The sequence below is a fragment of the Elephas maximus genome, chromosome 27, assembly GCF_024166365.1.
Source record: "Elephas maximus indicus isolate mEleMax1 chromosome 27, mEleMax1 primary haplotype, whole genome shotgun sequence".
Classification (NCBI taxonomy): domain Eukaryota; kingdom Metazoa; phylum Chordata; class Mammalia; order Proboscidea; family Elephantidae; genus Elephas; species Elephas maximus.
Window position 1 is genome coordinate 34,645,427 of NC_064845.1, and position 27,995 is coordinate 34,673,421.

Below are 27,995 nucleotides of genomic sequence, written 5' to 3' on the forward strand. Positions count from 1 at the left end.
TTCATAGACTCAAATGAGAATGAAAACACATCTTACCAAAACCTTTCGGACACAGCAAAAGCAGTGCTTAGAGGTCAATTTATAACAATAACCATACACATCAAAAAAGAAGGGCCAAAATCAAAACATTAACCCTATAACTTGAACAGATAGACAGACAGCAGCAAAAGAAGCCCTCAGGTGCCAGAAGAAAGGAAATAATACAGATTAGAGCAGAAATAAACAAAACAGAGAACAGAAAACCAGTTGAAAGAATCAACAACACCAAAAGTTGGCTCTGTGAAAAGATTAACAAAATTGATAAGCCACTGGCCAAACTGACAGAAGAAAAACAGGAGAGGAGGCAAATAACCTGAATAAGAAATGAGATGGGCAATATCACAATAGACCTAGCTGAAATAAAAAGCATCATAACAGAATACTAAGAAAAACTGTACTCCAATAAATTTGAAAACCTAGAGGAAATGGACAAATTTCTAGAAACACAGTATCTATACCTAAACTAACACAAACCGAGGTAGAAAAACTAAACAGATCTATAACAGAGGAAGAGATTGAAATGGTAATAAAAAAAATTCCAGCAACAACAACAACAAAAAAGCCCTGGCCTGGAAGGTTTCACTGGACAATTCTACCAAACATTCAGAGAAGAGCTAATGCAAGTACTACTCAGGCTATTTCAGAGTGTAGGAAAGAAAGGAACTCATTCTATAAAGCCAGCATAACGTTGATACCAAAGCCAGGCACAGATACCACAAAAAAAATTACAGATCAATATCCCTCATGAACATAGATGCAAAAATTCTCAACAAAGTTCTAGCCAATAGAATTCAACAGCATATCAAAATAAATAAATAAATAATAATACATCGTGACCAAGTGGAATTCATACCAGGTATTCAGGCATGGTTCAACATTAGAAAATCAACCAACCTTATCCACCACACAAATAAAACAAAAGAACCGCATGATCTTATCAACCAGTGCAGAAAAGGCATTTAATAAAGTCCAACACTCATTCCTTATAAAAACTCTCAGCAAAGTAGAAATAGAAGGAAAATTCTTTGACATAAAGGGCATTTCTACAAAGTCAACGGCCAACATCACTCTAAATGGAGAGAGACTGAAAGCATTCCCCCTGAGAAGAGGAACCATCCAATGATATCTTTTATCACCACTCTTACTCAACGTTGTGCTGCAAGCCCTAGCTAGAGCAATACAGCAAGAAAAAGAAACAAAGGAGATTTAAATTGGCAAGGAAGAGGTAAAATTATCCCTATTTGCAGATGATATGATCTTATACACAGAAAACCCCAAAGAATCCAGAAGAAAGCTGCTGGAGCTAACAGAAGATTTCAGCAGAGTAGCACGATACGAGATTAACATACAAAAAAAAAAAATCAGTTGAATTCCTGTACACAAACGATGAGAACTTTGAAAAGGAAATCAACAGATCAATACCATTTACAGTAGCCTCCAAAAAGATAAAGTACTTAGGAATAAATCTAACCAGAGACATAAAAGATCTACACAAAGAAAACTACAAGAAACTACTGCAAGAAACCAAAAGAGACCTACGTAAGTGGAAAAACACACCATATTCATGCATAGGAAGACTTAACATTGTGAATATGTCAGTTCTATCCAAAGTGATCTACAGATACAATACAATCCCAAACCAAATTCCAATAGCATTCTGTAACAAGATGGAGAAACAAATAACCAATTTTATATGGAAAGGGAAGAGGCCTCAGATAAGTAAAGCCTTACGGAAGAAGAACAAAGTGGGAGGCCTCACACTACCTGATTTCAGAGCCTGTTGTATATCCACAGTTGTCAAAACACCCTGATACTGGTACACAACAGACATATAGACCAATGGAACAAAATTAAGAACCCAGGAGTAAAGCTATTTATCTATAAGCAGTTGATATCTGGCAAGGGCCCAATGTCCATTCGATGGGGAAAAGACAGTCTCTTTAACAAATGGTGCTGCCATAATTGGATGTCCATCTTTTAAAAAATAAAAGAAGATCCATACCTCACACCATATACAAAAACTAACTCAAAATGGATCCATGACCTAAATATAAAATCTAAAATGATAAAGATTATGGAATAAAAAATAGTGACAATGCTAGGGGCCCTGATACATAGGATATAAGTCATAACTAACAATGCACAAACACCAGAAAAGAAACTAGATAACTGGGAGCTCTAAAAATTAAACACTTATGTTCTTCAAAAGACATCACCAAAAGAGTAAAAAGAGAACCTAGAGACTGGGAAAAAAAATTTCAGCTATGACATATCCAACAAGGGCTTAATCTCTACAATCTACAAAATACTGCAACACCTCAACAACGAAAACACAAATAATCCAATTAAAAATGGACAAAGGATATGAACAGTCACTTTACCAAAGAAGACTGTCAGGTGGCTAACAAAATGAGGAAATACTCATCATCATTAGTCATTAGAGAAATGCAAATCAAAACTACACTGAGATAACATGTCACCCAAAAAATGCTGGCACTCATCCGAAAAACACAAAATAGCAAAATGTTGGCCAGGTTGTGCGGAGATTGGAATTCTCATGCACTGATGGTGGGAATGTAAAACGGTACAATCACTTTGGAAAATGATATGGTGCTTCCTTAAAAAGCTAGAAATAAAAATACTATACTATCTAGCAATCCCATTTCTAGGAATATAAAAAAAAATACCCTAGAGAAATAAGAGCCTTCACATGAAGATACATATGAACAACCATGTTCACTGCAATACTGTTCACAATAGCAAAAAGATGGAAACCTAAATGCCCATCAACAGAAGAATGGATAAACAAACTATGATACATACACACAATGGAATACTACACAACAATAAAGAACAATGATGAATCCATGCATCTGCGAAATATCTCATACCGTGAATGATTCTGGGGGGCATTATGCTGAGTGAAATAAGTCAGTCACAAAAGGACAAATATTGTATGAGACCACGATTATAAGAAATCAAGGAATTTTTTTACATGCAGGAAAAAAAAAATTCAATGATGGCTATGAGGGTGGGGAGGGGAAATCACTAACTAGATAGTAGACAAGTGTCAACTTCCATGAAGGAAAGGACAACACGCAATATAGGGGAAGTCAGCACAACTGGACCAAGGCAAAAGCATAGAAGTTTCCTAGACACATCCGAACACTTTGAGGGACAGAGTAGCTGGGGCTCAGGGCTGGGGGCCATAGTCTTGGGGAACATCTAGATCAATTGGCATACCATAATTCATAATGAAAGTGTTCTACATCCCATTGTGGTGAGTAGTGTCTGAGGTCTTAAAAGCTTGCAAGTGGACATCTAAGATACATCTATTTGTCCCATCCCATCCAGAGCAAAGGAGAATGAAGAAATCCAAAGACACAAGAAAGTATTAGCCCAACTAAAGAACCACATGAATTAGAGACTCCATCAGCCTGAGCCCAGAAGAACTAGATGGTGCCTGGCTACCACCGATGACTGTTCTGACAGGGATCACAACAGAGAGTTTCGGACAGAGGAGGAGAAAAATGTAGAACAGAATTCAAATTCACAAAGGAAGATCAGACTTACTGGTCTGACAGAGCCTGGAGGAATCCCTGAGACTATGGGCCCCAGATACTCTGCTAACCCAGGATGGAAACCATTCCCAAAGTTCACTTTTCAGACAAACATTAGACAGGCCTATAAAACGAAAAATTCCACATGTGAGGAATGTGCTTCTTAGTTCAATCAAATATATGAGACCAAATGGGCAACTCCTGTCCAACAGGAAGATGAGAAGGCAGAAAGGGACAGAAACTGGATGAATGGAGACAGTGAACCCAGGGTGGAAAAGGGGAGCATGCTGTCAAATCGTGGGGATTGCAATTAATGTCACAAAATGTGTATAAATTTTTGAATGAGAAATTAACTTGAACTGCAAACTTTCACCTAAAGCACAATAAAATTAAAATAATAATAGTAAAATAAAATGGGAGCAATATACTCTCAAAATACCTCCCCTAGGATATTTACCAATTATAAAGAAAAAATGGTTAAGTTCACAATGGACACACCACTGTTTGCAAAGAAGACACCACCTTATCCAAGCAATCCAGATTAACACCCAGAGTAATAAGACATATCAACATCATGCTTCCCACTTGATAGGTCACACTGAGAAGGATATGACATCGCCTCTGTCATATTCCTGCCAAGAATACATTAACTTCAATCTAATCATGAGAAAATATCAGACAAATCCACATCAAGAAACACTCTATAAAATAATAATAAAAAATTCCAAGGTCATAAAAGACAAGGAAAAACTGAGGAAATGTTAACAGGCTGGAGGAGACAAAGGAGATGCAATAATTATATGCAATGTGAGATCCTGAATTGGACCCTGGCATGGAAGAAAAGACACTGGGGCAAAACTGGTAAAATTCAAATAAGGTTCGAGGTTTTGTTAGTAGTATGGTATCAATGTTGACTTCCTGGTTTTTTAGTATTATAACCCAAACCCAACCCACTGCTGTGGAGTCGATTCCGACTCACAGGGACCCTATAGAACAGAGTAGAACTGCCCCACAGAGTTTCCAAGGAGCGCCTGGTTGATTCGAACTGCTGACCTCTTGGTTAGCAGCTGTAGCACTTAACCACTACACTGCCAGGGTTTCCTTTAGTATTATACTATGGTTATGTAAGATGTTAACATTAGGGGGAGCAAGGTGTATACAGAAACTCTTTGTACTATTTCTGCAACTTTAATGAAGGTCTAAAATTATTTCAAAATATTAATTAATTAAATGAAGGTAATAATAACTTCCTTACAGCATTGTATGGACTTAGAGGTAACCAGTGTAAGATGTTTTCCATGGAATAAAGCCTACAAATGGAGATTATTAATTTCATTTTTCCACTCAAAGCCATTCAGTGGCCTCCCATTCTTTCATGAGAAAAATTTATATTTCACAGGCTAACATACTCAAGATCCCACACAGCCAGACTCCAAATTATCTTCCTAGCTTTAACTCTTTTCTAAAAAAGTATACTTTGAAGAATAAATGCCCCCAAAAGATGTCCGGGTCTTTGCACATTTCATTACAATACTTTTCTTTGTCTTTTCAAGCCGCCCTTTGAAACCTTTTGTTCAGCTTTTCCACTTCATCATTTCTTCCTTTTGCTTTTAGCTACTCTACGTTCAATAGCAAGTTTCAGAGTCTCTTCTGACATCCATTTTGGTCTTTTCTTTCTTTCCTGTCTTTTTAGTGATCTCTTGCTTTCTTCATGTATGATGTCCTTGATGTCATTCCCAACTCGTCTGGTCTTTGGTCATTAGTGTTCAATGTGTTAAATCTATTCTTGAGATGATCTCTAAATTCAGGTGGGATATACTCAAGGTCTTACTTTGGCTCTTATGGACTTAATTTTCTTCGGTGTCATGGATTGAATTGTGTTCCCCCAAAACATCTGTCAACTTGTCTAGGTCATGATTCCCAGTATAGTATGACTGTCTACCGTTTTGTCATCTGATGTGATCTCCCTATGTGTTGTAAATCCTATCACTATGATGTAGTGAAATGGATTAGTCGCAGTTATATTGATGAGATCTACGAGATTAGATAGTGTCTTAAGCCAATCTCTTTTGAGACATAAAAGAGAGAAGACAGCAGAGAGACAGGGGACCTCACACCACCAAAAAAGCAGTGCCAGAAGCAGAGGATATCCTTTGGACCCAAGGTTCCTGCACATAGAAGCTCCTAGGCCACAGGAAGATTAATGACAAGGACCTTTCTCCAAAGTCAACACAGAGAAGAAAGTCTTCCCCTGGAGCTGGCGCCCTGAATTTGGACTTCTAGTTTACTTGAATGTGAGTTGAATAAATTTCTCTTTGTTAAAGCCATCCACTTGTGGTATTTCTGTTACAGCGGCACTGGATAACTGAGACATTCAGTTTCAGTTTGAACTTGCATATGAGCAACTGATGATCTGTTCCAGAGTTGGCCCTTGGCCTTGTTCTGACTGATGATATTGAGCTTTTCCGTCGTCTCTTTCTACAGATGCAGTCGATTTAATTCCTGCGTATTCCATCTGGTCCACGTGTATTGAGGCTGTTTATGTTGTTGAAAAAAAGGTATTTGTAATGAAGAAGTCTTGGTCTTGCAAAATTCTATCATGCGATCTCCAGCATCATTTTTATCACCAAGGCCATATTTTCCAACTACCAATTCCTCTTCTTTGTTTCCAACTTGCGAGTTCCAATCACCAGTAATTATTAATGCGTCTCGATTGCATGTTTGATCAATTTCAGACTGCAGAAGTTAGTAAAAATCTTCAATTTCTTCATCTTTGGCCTTAGTGGTTGGTGCATCTGATGGTTATGGTTGTGTATGTATCAACTTGGCTGGGCCATGATTCTCAGTAGTTTGGCAGTCACATGGTGCTGTGATCACTTCCATAATAAGATTTAATATAATGTGATCACCATGATGGGACCTGCTGTGAGTAGTCAATCAGTTGAAAGGGAGTTTTCTTGGGTGTATGGCCTGCATCGAATATAAGTAGGCATACTGACAAGGTTCTATGGGCTTTTGCTCGCTCTGGATCCTGCAGCTGGCTTCTGTTCATCTGACCTCCAGTTCTTGGCACTTGAGCTAGCAGCTTACCTGCAGTCTTGCCTGCCGATGTTGGGATTCATCAATCTTTGCAGCTTGTGAGCAAGAGCCTTGTTCTCTGATCTGCTGATCTTGGGTTCACCAGCCCCTGTGGCTACACGAATCAGGGGAAGCCTCTATTCTCACCTACAGACTTGGAACATTCCAGCCTCTACAACCACATGAGCCATTTCCTTGATATCAATCTCTCTCTATATATTTATATGCTTTACTAGTTTTGCTTATCTAGAGAACTCAGCCTAAGACAGTGCAAAAATTTGTATAATACTCATATCAACTGGTCTTCCTCATAGGCATATTGATATTATCCTATCGCTGATGGCATTGTACTTCAGGACAGATATTGAAATATTCTGTTTGACAATGAGCGTGACACCATTCCTCTTCAATTTGTCATCCCGGCTTAGTAAGCCATATTATTATCTGATACAAAATGGCCAATACCAGTCCATTTCAGCTAATGCCTAGGATATCAATGTTTATGTGTTCCATTTCATTTTTTGATGCTTTCCAATTTTCTTAGATTCATACTTCATACATTCCACGCTCTGATTATTAACAGATGTTTGCAGCTGTTTCTTCTCACTTTGAGTCATGCCACATCAGCAAAGGAAGGTTCTGAAAGCTTGACGCCATCCATGTCATTAAGGTCAACTCTATTTTGAGGAGGCAGCTCTTCCTCAGTCATATTTTGAGTGCCTTCCAATCTGAGGGGCTTATCTCCAGGCACTATATCCAACAATGCTCTGCTGCTATTTATAAGTTTTTTACTGACCAGTTTTTTCAGAAATAGACTGCCAGGCCCTTCTTCCTAGTCTGTCTTAAGTCTAGAAGCTCAGGTAAAACCAGTCTACCTGCTGGCATTTGGAATACCAGTGGCAAAGCTTCCAGTACACAGCAACATGTAAGCCACCGCAGTATGACAAATTGACATCAAAACAAGGTAGAAGGAATACAGAGTCACTGTACCAAAATGAATTGGTTGATGTTCAACCATTTCAGGAGGTAGCATATGATCAAGAACCGATGATACTGAAGGAAGAAGCCCAAGCTGCACTGAAGGCACTGGTGAAAAACAAGGTTCCAGAAATTGACAGAATGTCAATTAAAATGTTTCAACAAATGGATGCAGCACTGGAAGCACTCACTCGACTATGGCAAGAAATTTGTAAGACAGCTACCTGGCCAACTGACAGGAGGAGATGCATATTTGTACCCATTCAAAAGAAAGGTGATCCAAGAGAAAAGGAAATTATCAAACAACATCATTAGTATCACACACAAGTAGAATTTTGCTGAAGATCATTCAAAAGCGATTGCAGCAGTACATCCACAGGAACCGCCAGAAATTCAAGCCACATTCAGAAGAGGACGTGGAACAAAGGATATCACTGCTGACATTAGATGGATCCTGGCTTAAAGCAGAGAATACCACAAAGATGTTTTCCTGTGTTTTATTACCTATTTTTGACTGTGTGGGTCATAACAAGTTATGGATAACGTTGCAAAGATGGAAATTCCAGAACACTTAATTGTGCTCATGAGGAACCTGTACTTAAACGAAGAGGCAGTCATTCGAACAGAACAAGGGAATACTGCATGGTTTAAAATCAGGACAGGTGTGCATCAGGTTTGTATTCTTTCACCATACCTATTTAATCTGTATGCTGAGCAAATAATCTGAGAAGCTGGACTACATAAAGAAGAATGTACCATCAGAATGGAGGAAGACTCATTAACAACCTGAGATATGCAGATAATACCACCTTGCTTGCTGAAAATGAAGAGGGCTTGAAGCACTTATTGATGAAGATTGAAGACTACAGCCTTTAAAAAAAAACAAAAATCCTCAAAATGGACCAATAAGCAACATCATAATAAATGGAGAAAAGATTAAATGTGTCAAGGATTTCTAATTTGACTTGAAGCCACAATCGATGCCCACGGAAGCAGCAGTCGAGAAATCAAACGTCTCATTGCATTGGGCAAATCTGCTGCAAAAGATCTCTTTAAAGTATTAAAAAGCAATAATGTCACTTTAAGGACTAAGGTGCACTTGACCCAAGCCATGGTGTTTTCAGTTGCCTCATGTGCAAGTAAAAGCTGGGCGATGAATAAGGAATACCGAAGAAGAATTGATGCTTTTGAATTATGGTGTTGGCAAAGAATACTGAATATGCCATGGACTGCCAGAAGAACAAATAAGTCTGTTTTGGAGGAAGTACACCCAGAATGCTCATTAGAAGGCAAGGATGGTGAGACTTCACCTCACATACTTTGTACATGTTGCAGGAGGGACCCGTTCTGGAGGAGAACATCATGCTTGGTAGAGATTCAGCTAAAAAGAAGACCCTCAACGAGATGGATCGACATAGTGGCTGCAACCAAGTGCTCAAGCGTAACAATGATTGTGAGGACGGCACAGGACAGGGCAGTGTTCCGTTCTGTTGTACATATGGTCTCTATGAGTTGAAACTGACTCGATGGCACCCAACAACGACAACAACAAAAAAATGCCCACATTTTAATCCTGGGAACCTGTAAATACATTATCTTACATGGAAAAAGGGAATTAAAGTTGCATAAAAAACTAAGTTTGTTAATAATGTTACCTTAAAATAGGGAGATTACTGGGGAAGCCAGCACAACTTGTACAAGGCAAGGTCATGGAAGCTCCATAGACACATCCAAACTCCCTGAGGGAATGAATTGCTGGGCTGAGGGCTATGGGGACCATGGTCTTAGGGGGCATCTAGCTCAACTGGCATAACATAGTTTATATAAAAAAAAAAATGTTCCACACTCTCTTTGGTGAGTAGTGTCTGGGGTCTTAAAAGCCTGTGAGCGGCCATCTAGGATACTTCACTGGTCTCACCCCTTCCAGAGGAAGGAAGAATGAAGATAACTAAAGATACAAGGGAAAGATTAGTCCAAAGGACTAATGGACCACATTTACCACGGCCTCCACAAGACTGAGTCCAGTACAACTAGGTGGTGCCTGGCTACCACCACTGACTGCTCTGACAGGGATCACAATAGAAGGTCTTCGAGAGAGCTGGAGAAAAATGTAGAACAAAATTCTAACTCAAAAAGAAAGACCAGACTTTTTGGCCTGACTGAGACTGGAGATACCCTGAGAGTACAGCCCCCGGACACCCTTTCAGCTCAGTAATGAAGTCACTCCTGAGGTTCACCCTTCAGCCAAAGACTGGACGGGCCCATAAAACAAAATGAGACTAAAGGGGCATACAAGCCCAGCGGAAGGACTAGAAGGCAGGAGGGAACAGGAAAGCTCATAATAGGGAACCCAAGGTTGAGAAGGGAAAATGTTGACATGTCATGGGGTTGTTAACCAATGTCAAAAACAATATGCATACTGTTCAATGAGAAACTAGTTTGTTCTGTAAACCTTCCTCTAAAGTACAATAAATAAATAAAAATAGGGAGATAATCCTGGCTTATCCAGGTGGGGAAACCCTGGTGGCACAGTGGTTAAGTGCTACGGTTGCTAACCAAAGGGTTGGCAGTTCAAATCCACTAGGCACTCCTTGGAAACCCTATGGGGCAGTTCTACTCTGTCCTATAGGGTCGCTATGAGTTGGAATCAACTCGACGGCACTGGGTTTGGTTTGATTTTTTGGTATCCAGGTGCGCCCAATGTAATCACTAGTGCCCTGAGAGTGAAACAGGGAGGCAAAAAGGGTATGCCAGAGACATGGTAACATGATGTTACTGCCTTTGAAGATGGAGGAAAAGGGCCATAAGCTAAGGGATGCAGGTGTCCTCTAGAAGCTGGAAAAGGTGATGAAAATGGATTTTCCCCTAGAGTTTCCAGAAGGACACAGCCCTACTGACATGTTGATATTAGCCCAGCAAGATTTATTTTAGATTTCTGGCCTCCAGGACTATAATAAAGTTGTATTGTTTAAGCCACTAAGTTTGTGGTAATTTGTTACAGCAGCAACAGGAAACTAACAGTATTGTTTTCTTCTAGGTAGTAAATGTAGTTTATTTGAAATTAACAAACAAAAAAACTGAAACTCAGTAATTGCTGAGCTCTAGATAAGTGATTCTTTACACAAAAGACACTAGTTACTGAAATCTCTAAGGATAAGAATAATGGTTATAAAAAATGTGAAGAGGCTGTAGTCATTGTATCTTTTATTAGCTCTGTGTTCTACTTTTAAATAATAATGGTTGATTTCCTGCTATTACTCATCTCTCAATTTAGTTACGTGTTATTTTTATGTTGTTGAGGTTTGTTTTATATTATAGTTTGTTCTTAAATCATATTTCCCACAGATCTTTAGTCTTTAAAATAGGGAGATTATCCCGGATTACAATCTTGGATTAAGGGATTCAATACCCATAAATAAACATTTTAACCACCGTTTCTTGATTCCTGAGTTTTTAACTGCGATTTTGTTCTTGAAACTATTAGCAATTATTTTCGAATGAGTACTCTAGGTATTATATTTTCTGAATCCTGTAAGCCTGAGAACATCTGTCTGTTACTATTTCTTACTCAAAGGACAACGGAACTATCTGGTTACACCCTAACCTCAGAATTTTGTTGACATGATTCTAAATCCTGCTGTTGTTGGTAGTGCCATGGAGTTGATTCTGTCTCATAGCAACCACATGTGACAGAGTGGAACTGCCCCATAAGATTTTCTAGGCTGTAATGTTTATGGGTGCAGATCATCATGTCTTTCTCCCACGGAGCTGCTGGGTGAATTCAAACCACCAAACTTTAGCAGCTGAGGGTTTAACCATTCCACCACAAGGGCTCCTTAATCTAACTCCTAGAGCTTCTTCATTTATCCTGTTAACCAGATTTTCTCTTTTCATTCCTGATTGCCTGTATTTAATCAAAAAGGGCTCAAAAAATGCTCCACTCCTTGAATTCTTTGATATTTATAACTGTCTTCCAGAATGGCTCCGCCCATAGTCCTCCCATCTCAATGAATGGCAAATCCATTCTTTCAAGTGCTCAGGCCAAAGACTTTGGTATCATCCTGACTCCACTCTCTCACTGTCATCCCACATCTAGTGTGTCAGAAAATCCTGTCAGCTCTATCTAAAAAATGATATCCAGAATTCAACCACTTCTCACCACTACCACCACTGCCCCCCAATACCATGCTGGTCCAAGCTGTCATCATTTATTTCCTGGATGCAATAATTAGTCTCTGCTTCTAGCTTTCCTACCTTCAGCATATTCTCAACACAGCAGCTATAATAATCCTGTTAAAACACGTGACAGTTCACGTCATTCCTCTGCCAAAACCCTCCAATGCCTGCTCCATCTTACTCAAAGTATGGAACCTAAAGGATGGCTGTTCAAGTCTACCTAGAGGCACCTCAGAAGAAAGGTCTGGCAATCTACTTCTGAAAAATCAGCCATGATCCCTATGGAGCAGTTCTCATCAGACACACATGGGGTTACCATGAGTTGGGGTCCACTTGATGACAACTGGTTCTGGTTAGAAGGCCCTAAATGACCCGGCCCCTAGTTGTCTCCCTGACTTTATTACCTACTCACCTTACCCATCCCACTCTGACACACTGGCCTTACTGCTCCGTGAACACACCAAGCACACTCCTACCTTAAGGCTTTGCACTTGATATGCCCTCCATCTGGAACACTCTTCCCCCAGATACCTACATGGCTTATTCATTCACTTTCTTCAGGTCTTCATTCAAAGCTCACTTTCTCAGCCCATCTAAAATTTCAACCCCTCCCCGATACTTTCTATTGCCCTTCCCCGCGTTATTTTTTTTCTTGAGTACCCACCACTATCAAACATTGTAAATATCTTACAAATTATCTTGTTTACTATCCAACCCCCTCAGTTGACTATAGGCTTCATGAAGGCAAGAATTTTTATCTGCTTTGTTCAATCCTGAACCCTCAGTGCATAGCACAATGCTGGGCACATGAGTACTTGATAAATATTTTTGAGTGAATGAATGAATCAGTGAATGAGGTCATGCCCTATTCTTATTTATTTGCTGCAGACGAACTTTTGCTTTAAAAAAAAATTTTCTATTTCATTTTGTTAAATTTTGGATGGGTGAGAGTCTATGATCCAGCCTTGGTTGACCGACTTATCTATAAGTCTCAGCACTGAGTAATTTGTATTCCCGACACCCCCTTTCCAAGCCCTCTCCTACAGGTGGATTGATCTGGTCTGATCCAGTGACAGTACCACAAGCCTGCCTGGCTCCTGTCAATCTGGCAGAACACCTTGAACTTAGCAGAGCCTCAGTATTTGTTGCTTTCTATATTGATGTGGAATGTTAAATACCATCACAAGGCAGTCTGTGATTTAGAGTAGAAGAAACAGAGGGCTATGGGAGTGAGGAGTGAGAAAGAACACTCTAGTCTGGAGTGGTTGTGAAAGATTCTCTAAGTTTTTTTTTTTTTAATAATTTTATTAAGCTTCAAGTGAACGTTTACAAATCCAATCAGTCTGTCACATATAACTTCACATACATCTCACTCCCCACTCCCACTTACTCTCCCCGTCTTGAGTCAGCCCTTTCAGTCTCTCCTTTCTTGACAATTTTGCCGGCTTCCCTCTCTCTCTATCCTCCCATCCCCCCTCCAGCCAAGAGTTGCCAACACAATCTCAAGTGTCCACCTGATATAATTAGCTCACTCTTCATCAGCGTCTCTCTCCCACCCGCTGACCAGTCCCTTTCATTTCTGATGAGTTGTCTTCGGGGATGGTTCCTGTCCTGTGCCAACAGGAGGTCTGGGGAGCATGGCCGCCAGGATTCCTCCAGTCTCAGTCAGACCATTAAGTTTGGTCTTTTTATGAGAATTTGGGGTCTGCATCCCACTGATCTCCTGCTCCCTCAGGGGTCCTCTGCTGTGCTCCCTGTCAGGGCAGTCATCGATTGTGGCCGGGCACCAACTAGTTCTTCTGGTCTCAGGATGATGTAGGTCTCTGGTTCATGTGGCCCTTTCTGTCTCTTGGGCTCTTAGTTGTCGTGTGGCCTTGGTGTTCTTCATTTTCCTTTGCTCCAGGTGGATTGAGACCAATTGCTGCATCTTAGATGGCCGCTTGTTAGCATTTAAGACCCCAGACGCCACATTTCAAAGTGGGATGCAGAATGATTTCATAATAGAATTATTTTGCCAATTGACCCAGAAGTCCCCGCAAACCATGTTCCCCAGGCCCCCGCGCTTGCTCCGCTGACCTTTGAAGCATTCATTTTATCCCAGAAACTTCTTTGCTTTTGGTCCAGTCCAGTTGAGCTGACCTTCCATGTATTGAGTGTTGTCTTTCCCTTCACCTAAAGCAGTTCTTATCTACTGATTAATCAATAAAAAACCCTCTCCCACCCTCCCTCCCTCCCCGCCTCGTAACCACAAAAGTATGTGTTCTTTTCAGGTTTACTATTTCTCAAGATGTTATAATAGTGGTCTTATACAATATTTGTCCTTTTGCCTCTGACTCATTTCGCTCAGCATAATGCCTTCCAGGTTCCTCCATGTTATGAAATGTTTCACAGATTCGTCACTGTTCTTTATCGATGCGTAGTATTCCATTGTGTGAATATACCACAATTTATTTACCCATTCATCCGTTGATGGACACCTTGGTTGCTTCCAACTTTTTGCTATTGTAAACAGAGCTGCAATAAACATGGGTGTGCATATATCTGTTTGTATGAAGGCTCTTGTATCTCTAGGGTATATTCCGAGGAGTGGGATTTCTGGGTTGTATGGTAGTTCTATTTCTAACTGTTTAAGATAACGCCAGATAGATTTCCAAAGTGGTTGTACCATTTTACATTCCCACCAGCAGTGTATGAGAGTTCCAATCTCTCCGCAGCCTCTCCAACATTTATTATTTTGTGTTTTTTGGATTAATGCCAGCCTTGCTGGTGTGAGATGGAATCTCATCGTACTTTTAATTTGCATTTCTCTAATGGCTAATGATCGAGAGCATTTTCTCATGTATCTGTTGGCTGCCTGAATATCTTCTTTAGAGAAATGTGTGTTCATATCCTTTGCCCACTTCTTGATTGGGTTGTTTGTCTTTTTGTGGTTGAGTTTTGACAGAATCACGTAGATTTTAGAGATCAGGCGCTGGTCGGAGATGTCATAGCTGAAAATTCTTTCCCAATCTGTAGGTGGTCTTTTTACTCTTTTGGTGAAGTCTTTAGATGAGCATAGGTGTTTGATTTTTAGGAGCTCCCAGTTATCGGGTTTCTCTTCATCATTTTTGGTAATGTTTTGTATTCTGTTTATACCTTGTATTAGGGCTCCTAGGGTTGTCCCAATTTTTTCTTCCATGATCTTTATCGTTTTAGTCTTTATGTTTAGCTCTTTGATCCACTTGGAGTTAGTTTTTGTGCATTGTGTGAGGTATGGGTCCTGTTTCATTTTTTTGCAAATGGATATCCAGTTATGCCAGCACCATTTGTTAAAAAGGCTATCTTTTCCCCAGTTAATTGACACTGGTCCTTTGTCAAATATCAGCTGCTCATACGTGGATGGATCTATGTCTGGGTTCTCAATTCTGTTCCATTGGTCTATGTGTCTGTTGTTGTACCAATACCAGGCTGTTTTGACTACTGTGGCTGTATAATAGGTTCTGAAGTCAGGTAAGGTGAGGCCTCCCACTTTCTTCTTCTTTTTCAGTAGTGCTTTGCTTATCCGGGGCTTCTTTCCCTTCCATATGAAATTGGTGATTTGTTTCTCTATCCCCTTAAAATATGACATTGGAATTTGGATCGGAAGTGCGTTAAATGTATAGATGGCTTTTGGTAGAATAGACATTTTTACTATGTTAAGTCTTCCTATCCATGAGCAAGGTATGTTTTTCCACTTAAGTATGTCCTTTTGAATTTCTTGTAGTAGAGCTTTGTAGTTTTCTTTGTATAGGTCTTTTACATCCTTGGTAAGATTTATTCCTAAGTATCTTATCTTCTTGGGGGCTACTGTGAATGGTATTGATTTGGTTATTTCCTCTTCGGTGTTGTTTTTGTTGATGTAGAGGAATCCAAGTGATTTTTGTATGTTTATTTTATAACCTGAGACTCTGCCAAACTCTTCTATTAGTTTCAGTAGTTTTCTGGAGGATTCCTTAGGGTTTTCTGTGTATATAATCATGTCATCTGCAAATAGTGATAACTTTACTTCTTCCTTGCCAATCCGGATACCTTTTATTTCTTTGTCTAGCCTAATTGCCCTGGCTAAGACTTCCAACACAGTGTTGAATAAGAGCAGTGATAAAGGGCATCCTTGTCTGGTTCCCGTTCTCAAGGGAAATGCTTTCAGGTTCTCTCCATTTAGAGTGATATTGGCTGTTGGCTTTGCATAGATGCCCTTTATTATGTTGAGGAATTTTCCTTCAATTCCTATTTTGGTAAGAGTTTTTATCATGAATGGGTGTTGGACTTTGTCAAATGCCTTTTCTGCATCAATTGATAAGATCATGTGGTTTTTGTCTTTTGTTTTATTTATGTGATGGATTACATTAATGGTTTTTCTGATATTAAACCAGCCTTGCATACCTGGTATAAATCCCACTTGATCAGGGTGAATTATTTTTTTGATGTGTTGTTGGATTCTATTGGCTAGAATTTTGTTGAGGATTTTTGCATCTATGTTCATGAGGGATATAGGTCTATAATTTTCTTTTTTTGTAATGTCTTTACCTGGTTTTGGTATCAGGGAGATGGTGGCTTCATAGAATGAGTTGGGTAGTATTCCGTCATTTTCTATGCTTTGGAATACCTTTAGTAGTAGTGGTGTTAACTCTTCTCTGAAAGTTTGGTAGAACTCTGCAGTGAAGCCGTCTGGGCCAGGGCTTTTTTTTGTTGGGAGTTTTTTGATTACCATTTCAATCTCTTTTTTTGTTATGGGTCTATTTAGTTGTTCTACTTCTGAATGTGTTAGTTTAGGTAGGTAGTGTTTTTCCAGGAATTCATCCATTTCTTCTAGGTTTTCAAATTTGTTAGAGTACAATTTTTCATAATAATCTGAAATGATTCTTTTAATTTCATTTGGATCTGTTGTGATGTGGTCCTTCTCATTTCTTATTCGGGTTATTTGTTTCCTTTCCTGTATTTCTTTAGTCAGTCTAGCCAATGGTTTATCAATTTTGTTAATTTTTTCAAAGAACCCGCTTTTGGCTTTGTTAATTCTTTCGATTGTTTTTCTGTTCTCTAATTCATTTAGTTCAGCTCTAATTTTTATTATTTGTTTTCTTCTGGTGCCTGATGGATTCTTTTGTTGCTCACTTTCTATTTGTTCAAGTTGTAGGGACAGTTCTCTGATTTTGGCTCTTTCTTCTTTTTGTATGTGTGCATTTATTGATATAAATTGGCCTCTGAGCACTGCTTTTGCTGTGTCCCAGAGGTTTTGATAGGAAGCATTTTCATTCTCGTTGCTTTCTATGAATTTCCTTATTCCCTCCTTGATGTCTTCTATAACCCAGTCTTTTTTCAGGAGGGTGTTGTTCATTTTCCAAGTATTTGATTTCTTTTCCCTCGTTTTTCTGTTATTGATCTCTAGTTTTATTGCCTTGTGGTCTGAGAAGATGCTTTGTAATATTTCGATGTTTTGGACTCCGCAAAGGTTTGTTTTATGATCTAATATGTGGTCTATTCTAGAGAATGTTCCATGTGCGCTAGAAAAAAAAGTATATTTTGCAGCAGTTGGGTGGAGAGTTCTGTATAAGTCAATGAGGTCAAGTTGGTTGATCGTTGTAATTAGATCTTCCGTGTCTCTGTTGAGCTTCTTACTGGATGTCCTGTCCTTCTCCGAAAGTGGTGTGTTGAAGTCTCCTACTATAATTGTGGAGGTATCTATCTCGCTTTTCAATTCTGTTAAAATTTGATTTATGTATCTTGCAGCCCTGTCATTGGGTGCGTAAATATTTAATATGGTTATGTCTTCCTGATCAATTGTCCCTTTTATCATTATATACTGTCCTTCTTTATCCTTTGTGGTGGATTTAAGTCTAAAGTCTATTTTGTCAGAAATTAATATTGCTACTCCTCTTCTTTTTTGCTTATTGTTTGCTTGATATACTTTTTTCCATCCTTTGAGTTTTAGTTTGTTTGTGTCTCTAAGTCTAAGGTGTGTCTCTTGTAGGCAGCATATAGATGGATCGTGTTTCTTTATCCAGTCTGTGACTCTCTGTCTCTTTATTGGTGCATTTAGTCCATTTACATTCAAGGTAATTATAGATAAATAAGTTTTTAGTGCTGTCATTTTGATGCCTTTTTATGTGTGTTGTTGACCATTTCATTTTTCCACATACTTTTTTGTGCTGAGGCATTTTTCTTAGTAAATTGTGAGATCCTCATTTTCATAGTGCTTGACTTTATGTTAGTTGAGTCGTTACGTTTTTCTTGGTTTTTATCTTGAGTTATAGAGTTGTTATAGCTTTTTGTGGTCACCTTATTATTTACCCCTATTTTTCTAAGTAAAAACCTAACTTGTATTGTTCTATATCGCCTTGTATCACTCTCCATATGGCAGTTCAATGCCTCCTGTATTTAGTCCCTCTTTTTGATTATTGTGATCTTTTACCTATTGACTTCCATGATTCCCTGTTATGTGTATTTTTTTTTAATTAATCTTAATTTGTTTGTTTTTGTGATTTCCCTATTTGAATTGATAGCAGGACGATCTGTTTTGTGACCTTCTGTTGTGCTGATATCTGATATTATTGGTTCTCTGACCAAACAATATCCTTTAGTATTTCTTGTAGCTTTGGTTTGGTTTTTGCAAATTCTCTAAACTTGTGTTTGTCTGTAAATATCTTAATTTCGCCTTCATATTTCAGAAAGAGTTTTGCTGGATATATGATCCTTGGTTGGCAGTTTTTCTCCTTCAGTGTTCTGTATATGTCGTCCCATTCCCTTCTTGCCTGCATGGTTTCTGCTGAGTAGTCAGAACATATTCTTATTGATTCTCCCTTGAAGGAAACCTTTCTTTTCTCCCTGGCTGCTTTTAAAATTTTCTGTTTATCTTTGGTTTTGGTGAGTTTGATGATAATATGTCTTGGTGTTTTTCTTTTTGGATCAATCTTAAATGGGGTTCGATGAGCATCTTGGATAGCTATCCTTTCGTCTTTCATGATGTCAGGGAAGTTTTCTGTCAGGAGTTCTTCAACTATTTTCTCTGTGTTTTCTGTCCCCCCTCCCTGTTCTGGGACTCCAATCACCCGCAGGTTATCCTTCTTGATAGAGTCCCACATAATTCTTAGGGTTTCTTCATTTTTTTTAATTCTTTTATCTGATTTTTTTTCAGCTATGTTGGTGTTGATTCCCTGGTCCTCCAGATGTCCCAGTCTGCATTCTAATTGCTCGAGTCTGCTCCTCTGACTTCCTAGTGTGTTGTCTAATTCTGTCATTTTATTGTTAATCTTTTGGATTTCTACATGCTGTCTCTCTATGGATTCTTGCAACTTATTAATTTTTCCACTATGTTCTTGAATAATCTTTTTGAGTTCTTCAACAGTTTTATCAGTGTGTTCCTTGGCTTTTTCTGCAGATATCCTAATTTCATTTGTGATATCATTAAGCATTCTGTAAATTAGTTTTTTATATTCTGTATCTGATAATTCCAAGATTGTATCTTCATTTGGGAAAGATTTTGATTCTTTTGTTTGGGGGGTTGGAGAAGCTGTCACGGTCTGCTTCTTTAAGTGGTTTGATATGGATTGTTGTCTCTGAGCCATCACTGGGAAACTAGTTTTTCCAGAAAATCCGCTAAAAAAAAACTGCAGTCAGATCCCTATCAGAGTTCTCCCTCTGGCTCAGGCTATTCAGATGTTAATGAAGCCGCCTGGGGAGGGTGGGGGAGGGAACAGAGAGATAGGAGAGTAGCACCTCAGAATATAGCCAGAGTTGCTTGTCTTGCTTGGAATGACTATTATATCTGAGATTCCCGCGGGCGCGTCGCCTATGTGTGCTGGCTGTGTGGAGATTGCCCCCGGGGGGTCTGGCCCGCTGGAGTCACGGTCAGATCCTCTGCTTCCAGCCCCACGCCCAGCGTCAAGGCTCCCCTACTGGGACGGTGCACTCTCGACTCCAAAATCAGTCGCTGCCTCCCAGGGACTTCTCGTCCCTCCAGCCACGTGGCCGTGCCGCCCTCGAGAACCAGTTGGGCCTCCTCCCGGGGTTAGTTCAGATGGGTGGAGTAGCTCCCCGTGCTTGTGCCGTGACCGAGTGTCCCGGCTGGGACGCTGTTCTCCCCGCTCCAATACCAGTCGCTGCCTCCCGGGGACTTCTCCTACCGGCTGCGTCCCATGCCGCCCACGCGACCTGGCTGGTCCCCTTCTCGGGGTTAGTTCAGGGGGGTGGAGCAACTCTCCGTGTTTATGGCGTACCTGCGTCCAGTCCAAATCCCTGCGGGACGGTTCCCCAGCTCGGATGCTGCTCTTTCTGCTCCAAGATCAGTCACTGCCTCCCGGGGACTTCTCCTACCGGCTGTGTCCCACGCCGCCCGTGGAACCGGCTGGTCCCCCTCCCGGGGTTAGTTCAGGGGGGTGGAGCAGCTCTCTGTGCTTGTGCCGTACCTGACTGGTACGCTGGCTCCAGGCTCTGGAAACAATCGCTGCTTCCCCGTATTAGTTCGTTCTCCGTCTCTAAATCTGTGTTTGTTGTTCAGGGTTCGTAGATTGTTATGTATGTGATTGATTCACTTGTTTTTCCGTGTCTTTGTTGTAAGAGGGATCCGAGGTAGCGTCTGCCTAGTCCGCCATCTTGGCTCCGCCCCTCCTCTCTAAGTTTTTAACATCAAGGAATTAGTAAGATAGGAGTAAAATAATTGGCTATAATTATTAAGCACTGTGTTCCACCAGCAGCCCTGGTGGTAGAGTGGTCAACTTGCTACAACTGCTAACCAAAACGTTGGCAGTTTGAATCCACCAGCCGCTCCTTGGAAGCCCTATGGGGCAGTTCTACTCTGTCCTATAGGGTTGCTGAGTCAGAATCAACTCAAAGGCAACAAGTTTGGATTTTGTTTTTTTTAAACGTATTTTTATTTATTCCTTATGACAATGCTATGACACAGATATTCTTCTTCCCATTTTACAGATGAGGATACTGATACACAGGAGTTCAAGTAATTTGACCCAAATTATACAGCCAATGATTGGCAAGCCAGAACTTGAACCCAGATAATCTAACTACATAACCTTCTCTCTTGAGCATTATACAAAAACTGGAGGAATGAATAAAGTAATTAAAGGCTTTTGGGTGGAGAAAACTCCACTTCATACAGGCAGAATCAAGTCTGTCTTGCTCACACTTGCATTCTTTTCCCAGCAAAGTGAGTAACCAAAAAATATTTGATGGCAGTTGAATGTTGATTTAAAAAAAAAATAAAGTGTTTAGGGAATGCTTTGCTGAGGATGTGAAAGGCAACTGAAGAAAGCCAAAGCAAGTAGCTCAATTAGGATTCAAAAGTACTAGGATAATGACAGTGGGAAAGGTCAGAATTCCTAAAAGGAAATGGTGTGGCGTCGTTTTGGAGAGGTTTTACAGAACCAGAAGAGGCAACAACTTTTGAATCTTAGAGACGCAAACCGCCACCTGAGAAAATAAAGGCTATTATAATAAATCTTTCAGAGGAAGAAAGAAACACCACTGGCTATTTGTAAAGAAATATAAAATTTCAGTCACACAGAGACTGAAATAAGTGGACACTGTTTAGGCTACAGAAGCATCTTGGAGACAGGAATTCATAAAGCATACTGCTCTTAAAAACTTAGCCAGGCTATTTAATAAGCAGACTATTACCAACTACACACCAGAGACGCGCCCACACACTGCAGTGCGCCTTACCAGCTCTTTCCTGGCCCGGGGATCAGGCCTCTGTCTGTGTAAACCACATTAACCCAGGCCAGCTCTTTCCTGGCCTAAGATCAGGCCTCTGTCTGTGTAAACCACATTAACCCAGGCCAGCTCTTTCCTGGCCCAAGGATCAGGCCTCTGTCTGTGTAAACCACATTAACCCAGGCCAGCTCTTTCCTGGTCTAAGATCAGGCCTCTGTCTGTGTAAACCACATTAACCCAGGCCAGCTCTTTCCTGGCCCAAGGATCAGGCCTCTGTCTGTGTAAACCACATTAACCCAGGCCAGCTCTTTCCTGGCCCAAGGATCAGGCCTCTGTCTGTGTAAACCACATTAACCCAGGCCAGCTCTTTCCTGGCCTAAGATCAGGCCTCTGTCTGTATAAACCACATTAACGCAGGTTTTCATCACTTGACTGTTAACCATTTCACCTGACCCTTAATTACTAATTAAATACTATTCCCTCTAGACTCTTGTGTGATCTGCTGGTTTGAACACTTCCAATTAATTAACATGATCAATTGGTTTTCAATAAATGCAAGTCTTATGCTTCACTGGTTGGGAGACAGCTGTTATTAGAGAGAGTCCAAAAGACACACTTTTCAATCTGTGTGACCACTAGGGTGAGGCAGTATAATGGTATCAGACTGTTGAGCCCGAATCTCCAGGCAGGACTGTGAACAAACATACATAATCATTTCTTCTATTTAGCACAAAGGAGAAAGCTCTGGGCTGAAAACACTATGGATTTGGGACTGCATCCTAGTTCAACAATTCCCCCCCCTACCTTTTTTTTTAACCTCTTTGCACTTCAATGTCCTTATCTACAATAAGTGGTCATTAATACATGTTGTCAGTATTTGAGAATTTCAGCAAACCAGTCCCTTTCCGAAATAAGAACTAGAAAATGAGGGAAACGGAATTTTTGTGAATTTGGTTTTTACAGAGTTGAAACATAAAATCAAAATTTAATAGTTGTAGTGATTATTGAAACAAGCATCCCACCAGAATCATCTGTAGAAATTTTAAAAAATTGAGTTGCACAGGTTTTACCCTAGAGCAGTTACCCAACAGGACTTTCTGCAATGATGAAAATGTTCTAGAACTGTTCTGTCCAAAATGGTAGTCACTGTCTTAGTCATCTAGTGCTGCTGTAACAAAAACACCACAAGTGGATGGCTTTAACAAACAGAAGTTTATTCTCTCACAGTCTAGGAGGCTAGAAGTCCAAATTCAGGGTGCTGGCTCCAGGGGAAGGCTTTCTCTCTGTCGGCTCTGGAGGAAGGTCCTTGTCATCAGTCTTGCCTTGGTCTGGGAGCATCTCAGCACAGGAACCTCAGGTCCAAAGGACACTCTCTGCTCTGGCGTTGCTTTCTTGGTTGTATGAGGTCCCCGTATCTCTCTACTCGCTTCTATCTTTTACATCTCAAAAGAGACTGGCTTAAGACACTATCTAATATTGTATATCTCATCAATGTAACTGCCACTAATCCATTTCATTTCATCATAGTGATAGGATTTACAACACATAGGGAAATCACATAAAATGGTGTACAATCACACAATACTGGGACTCATGGACCAAGCTAAGTTGACAGATATTTTGGGGGGATACAATTCCATCCAAGACAGTCACTAACCACATGAGACTATTAATCATTTGAAATGTCACTAATGTGACTGAGGAAGAGATTTTTAAATTTTATCTAATTTTAATTAGACTGAATTTAAATTTAAATAACCACATGTGGCCACTGGTTATTGAATTGGACAGCATGGTCCTAGAAAAATTTTTCCCAGTGTGTGACCCTCAGATCATCAGCATCAGCATCACCTGGGAACTTATCATGGAGTCAAAACTGACACACGGCGACTCCATATGTCTCAAAGTAGAATTGTGCTTCCTGAGGCTTTCGATAGCTGATTTTTCAGGAATAGATTATTAGGCCTTTCTTCCAAGGCACCTCTGGGTGAAATCCAACCTCCAACCTTTTGATTTACCAGTTAAGTTTACTGCTTATACTCCTAAGGGACTCCAGGAGCTTATTAGAAACGCAAATTTTCAGACTCCGTCCCAGACTTACCAAATTTGCCAATTTCCCTGGTGTAAATACTCCCACCACGGCTGATTCCAAGCTACTCACATGATATCACTGAATTTGATATTGGAAAGAGAGGCATACAACAGGCTCTGAGAGTCAGTGCCAGCCAGGTCCAGCACACCACTGGGCCCAACAACCTGTGTTATTAACAAACCCTTTAGGTGATTCTGATGCACACTATAGTTTGGGAACTACTGCTGTTAGGTTGTTGTTAGGTGCGGTTGACTCATAGCGACCCTGTGTACAACAGAACCAAACACTGCCCTGTTCTGCGCCATCATCGCAATCATTATGCTTAAGCCCATTGTTACAGACACTGTGTCAATCCATCTCATTGAGGGTCTTCTTTTTTTTTCACTGACCCTCTACTTTACCAAGGATGATGTCCTTCTCCAAGGACTAATCCCTTGTGATAACATGTGCAAAGTATGTGAGCCGTAGTCTCCCCATCCTTGCTTTTAAGGAGCATTCTGGTGGTATTTCTTCAAAAACAGATTTGTTTGTTCTTTTGGCATTTTCAATATTCTTTGCCAACACTACAATTCAAAGGTGTCAACTCTTCGGTCTTCCTTATTCATCATCCAGGTTTCACATGTATATGAGGCGAATGAAAACGGCATGGCTTGGGTAAACTACATCTTAGTCTTCAAGGTGAGTCTTTGCCATTCAACACTTTAAAGAGATCTTTTGCAGCAGATTTGCCCAATGCAATGCACCATTGGATTTCTTGACTGCTGCTTCCATGGGTGTTGATTATAGATCCAAGTAAAATGAAATCCTTGACAACTTCAGCCTTTTCTCCATTTATCATAATGTTGCTCATTGGTATGGTTGTGAGGATTTTTGTTTTATGTTGGGGTGTAATTCAAATTGAAGGCTGTTGTCTTTGATCTTCATCAGCAAGTGATTCAAGTCCTTTTTACTTTGAGCAAGCAAGGTTGTGGCATCTGCTTAACACAGGTTGTTAATGAGTCTTCTTCCAATCCTAATGCCTTGTTCTTCTTCATACAGTCCAGCTTCTAGGATTATTTGCTCCACATACAGACTGAATAAGTATGGTGAAAGGATGCAACCATGACACACACCTTTCTTGACGTTAAACCATGCAGTATCCCCTTGTTCTGTTCTAATGACTGCCTCTTGATCTATGTACAGGTTCCTCATGAGCACAGTTAAGTGTTCTTGAATTCCCATTCTTCACCATGTTATCCATAATTTGTTATGATCCACACAGTCATAACATAGTCAGTAAAACACGGGTAAACGTCTTTCTGGTATTCTCTGTTTTCAGCCAGGATCCATCTGACATCAGCAATGATATCCCTTGTTCCATGTTCTCTTCTGAATCTAGCTTGAATTTCTGGCAGGTCCCTGTTGATATACTGCTACAGCCACTTATGAATGATCTTCAGCAAAATTTTACTTGCATGTGATGTTAATGATATTGTTTGATAACTTCTTTATTTGGTTGGATCACCTTTCTTGGGAATAGGTGTAAATATGGATCTCTTCCATCTGGTTGGCCAGGTAGCGGTCTTCCAAATTTCTTGGCATAGATGAGTGACCACTTCCAGTGTTACATTCATTTGTTGAAATATTTCAGTTGGCATTCCATCAATTCCTACAGCCTTGTTTTTCATCAATGCTTCAGTGCAGCTTGGACTTCTTCCTTCAGTACCATCAGTTCCTGATCATATGCTACCTCCTGAAATGGCTGGTACAGTGACTCTGTGTATTCTTTTTGGTACAGTGAATCTGTATAGTCCTTCCATCTTCTTTTGATGCTTCCTGTGTTGTTTAATATTTTCCCCACAGAATCTTTCAATATTGCAACTCGAGGCTTGAATTTTTTCTTTAGTTCTTTCAGCTTGAGAAATGCTGAGTGCGTTCTTCCATTTTGGTTTTCTATCTACAGGTCTTTGCAGATGTCATTGTAATCCTTTATTTTGTCTTCTCGAGCTGCCCTTTGAAGTCTTCTGTTCAGCTCTTTTACTTCATCATTCCTTCCTTTTGCTTTAGGCACTCAACATTCAAGAGCAAGTTTCAGAATCTCTTCTGACATTCATTTTGGCCTTTGTTCCCTCCATTTTTTAATGACCTCTTGCTTTCTTCATGTATGATGTCCTTGATGTCATTCCACAATTTGTCTGGTCTTCAGTCATTAGTGTTCAGTGCATCAAATCTATTCTCGAGATGGTCTCTGAATTTAGGTGGGATATATTCAAGGTTGTACTTTGGCTCTCTTGGACTTTTTCTAATTTTCTTCAATTTCAACTTGCTAAATCATGGTTTCAGAGGACGGACACCATTTTATTTGTATGTTTTAAATCTCCATAAGTGATTCTGATAAGAAGCCCAATTGGAAAGCTTGGACTCAGAACACATACAAAGTCACCTTGAGATGCCAGGTGGTCATCTCAGCCTCTTGTGAATTTGAGGTAGTCTGACTCAGTCTATTAAGGCCTGCTCACTTCTGAGCATGGACAAGACTTAGCCTCAGCTCCTTCAAAGTGGATGCCCACATCCAGCCTGCCTTCCCTCAGTGCAGCCATTCCAAACCTCCTGCCATCTTGACAAAATGAGTGACATCACAGGCATAACCCTCTCTGGGGGCACAGCCAAATATGCACAACACTCAGCCCTCTAGCTACAATTCCATCCTTCCCTGGTGGCACAATGGTTAAGAGCTACAGCTGCTATGCAGCCATGGTAAGGCAGTCCATGGTATATTCAGTACTCTTCACCAGCACCACAATTCAAAGGCATCAATTCTTCAGTCTTCCTTATTCATCATCCAGCTTTCTCATGCATATGAGGCGATTGAAAACACCATAGTTAGGGTCAGGTATACCTTAGTCTTCAAGGTAATGTCTTTGCTTTGCAACACTTTAAAGAGGTCTTCTGCAGTAGATCTGTCAAAAGCAATGCGTCTTCTGATTCCGTACAGATAGTTCTTAAAAGAGCATAATTGCTCAAGGGAGACATTTTTTTTTACTACTTAAGCTAAACTATTGTTTGGTCTTATACCAAGACTTCAGGGGATATTTTTGGTTTAAGTTTTAAGGCCAAGACTCTTTTTAAAAAATAAAGAGTAGTTCACCAATCAATATTTGCTCAGGCTTTGCCATATCTAAAGTGCTGTCATGGGTTTCATGGAGAGACTAAAGCTGATGCAAACAAAAGAAACAAGCGTGTGTGTGCCTGTGACACAGACTCTGCTTCACGAAACCCTGTTAGGGTGATTAAATCTGAGACTCTGCTTTGCTAACACGTTCTCAGTGATGTCAGTCCATAGACCACATTTTGGGTAACTACGTATCTCAGTTACCTAGTATTGACGTAACAAAGAATACCACAAGTAGGTGGCTTTAAAGAACAGGAAATTATTGTCTTGTAGGCCAGAAGTCCAAATCAGGGCATTGGCTCAAGGGGAGGGCTCTTTTTTGTTAGTAGCCCTGGAAGTTTCTTGGCATTTGTCTTACCCTGTGTGTATCTGTATCTATACAGTTCTTTCTATAAGACACTTCTGAGTAATTAGGTTTAGGACTCACCCTATTCCAGTATGGCCTCATAACATAACAAAAGGAAACCCCTATATCCAAACAGGGTCACACTTACAGCTTCAGGGGTTAGGATTTCAACATATATTTTTGGGAGGACACAATTCAATCCATAACACTAAGGAATCTGACTCCTTAGTTCTTTGTGGTAGTATGGCCACTTCTATGAAATTAATACTGTCCTACATTTATTGCAGAGGAAGAAACCATACTTCTGCACTGTTGGTTGCTTACATGAGAGATTTTTTAAGTGTAGGCATATGGATAAAGAAAGAAGCAGCGGTTAGAGACTCAAAAGCAAGCATGGAGGACTTCCATCCTCATGTCTCTGAAACTCCTTTACTTGTCTTCTTTTCAGGATCCATCTGGTAAGATTAAATTACAATCTCCCTTAAGAAGAAAGAGAAAAAATTACAGGTGAATACCAATGCACACAAATTAGCCTCTTCTGGCAATTTGTCATTCTACTGTTTCCCAAACTAAATTAATCTCTACAAGAAATATATGCTGTTTATAACAAAAGGTATTAGTGTTCTTCATATAATTTTTTTCCAAGATTTAGTCATTCATCCAACAAATATTTACCAAGCATCAACTCTGAGCTTGTCACTGTTTTAGCAGGTGGGAATAAAATGACGAACAAGACAGACTTGTTCATCCTCTTACTGGGCCTACAGTTTAACTCAGTGCTTTTCAAACTTTAATGTACATACAAATTATTAAAATTCAGGTCTGATCCAGTAAATCTAGGGTGGGGTCTGAGATTCTGCATTTCTCACAAGCTCTCAGTAAAGCCAGTACTGC

At 40.1% G+C, this 27,995-nt stretch overlaps 1 protein-coding gene across 7 annotated transcripts in view; it reads right to left on the bottom strand.

Moving 5' to 3' along the window:
* NEK11 (NIMA related kinase 11) overlaps positions 1-27,995 on the bottom strand; it is a 382,694-nt gene that overhangs the window by 204,443 nt on the left and 150,256 nt on the right. The window contains exon 13 of one of the 7 annotated variants that reach the window (XM_049870718.1): positions 23,285-27,581. The exons of the other annotated variants lie outside the window; for them this stretch is intronic. Coding sequence (XP_049726675.1) covers positions 27,571-27,581 — 11 coding nt within the window. The 3' untranslated portion in view covers positions 23,285-27,570. Of the gene's footprint in view, positions 1-23,284; positions 27,582-27,995 lie in introns of those variants that run through there. 7 annotated transcript variants of the gene reach the window in all.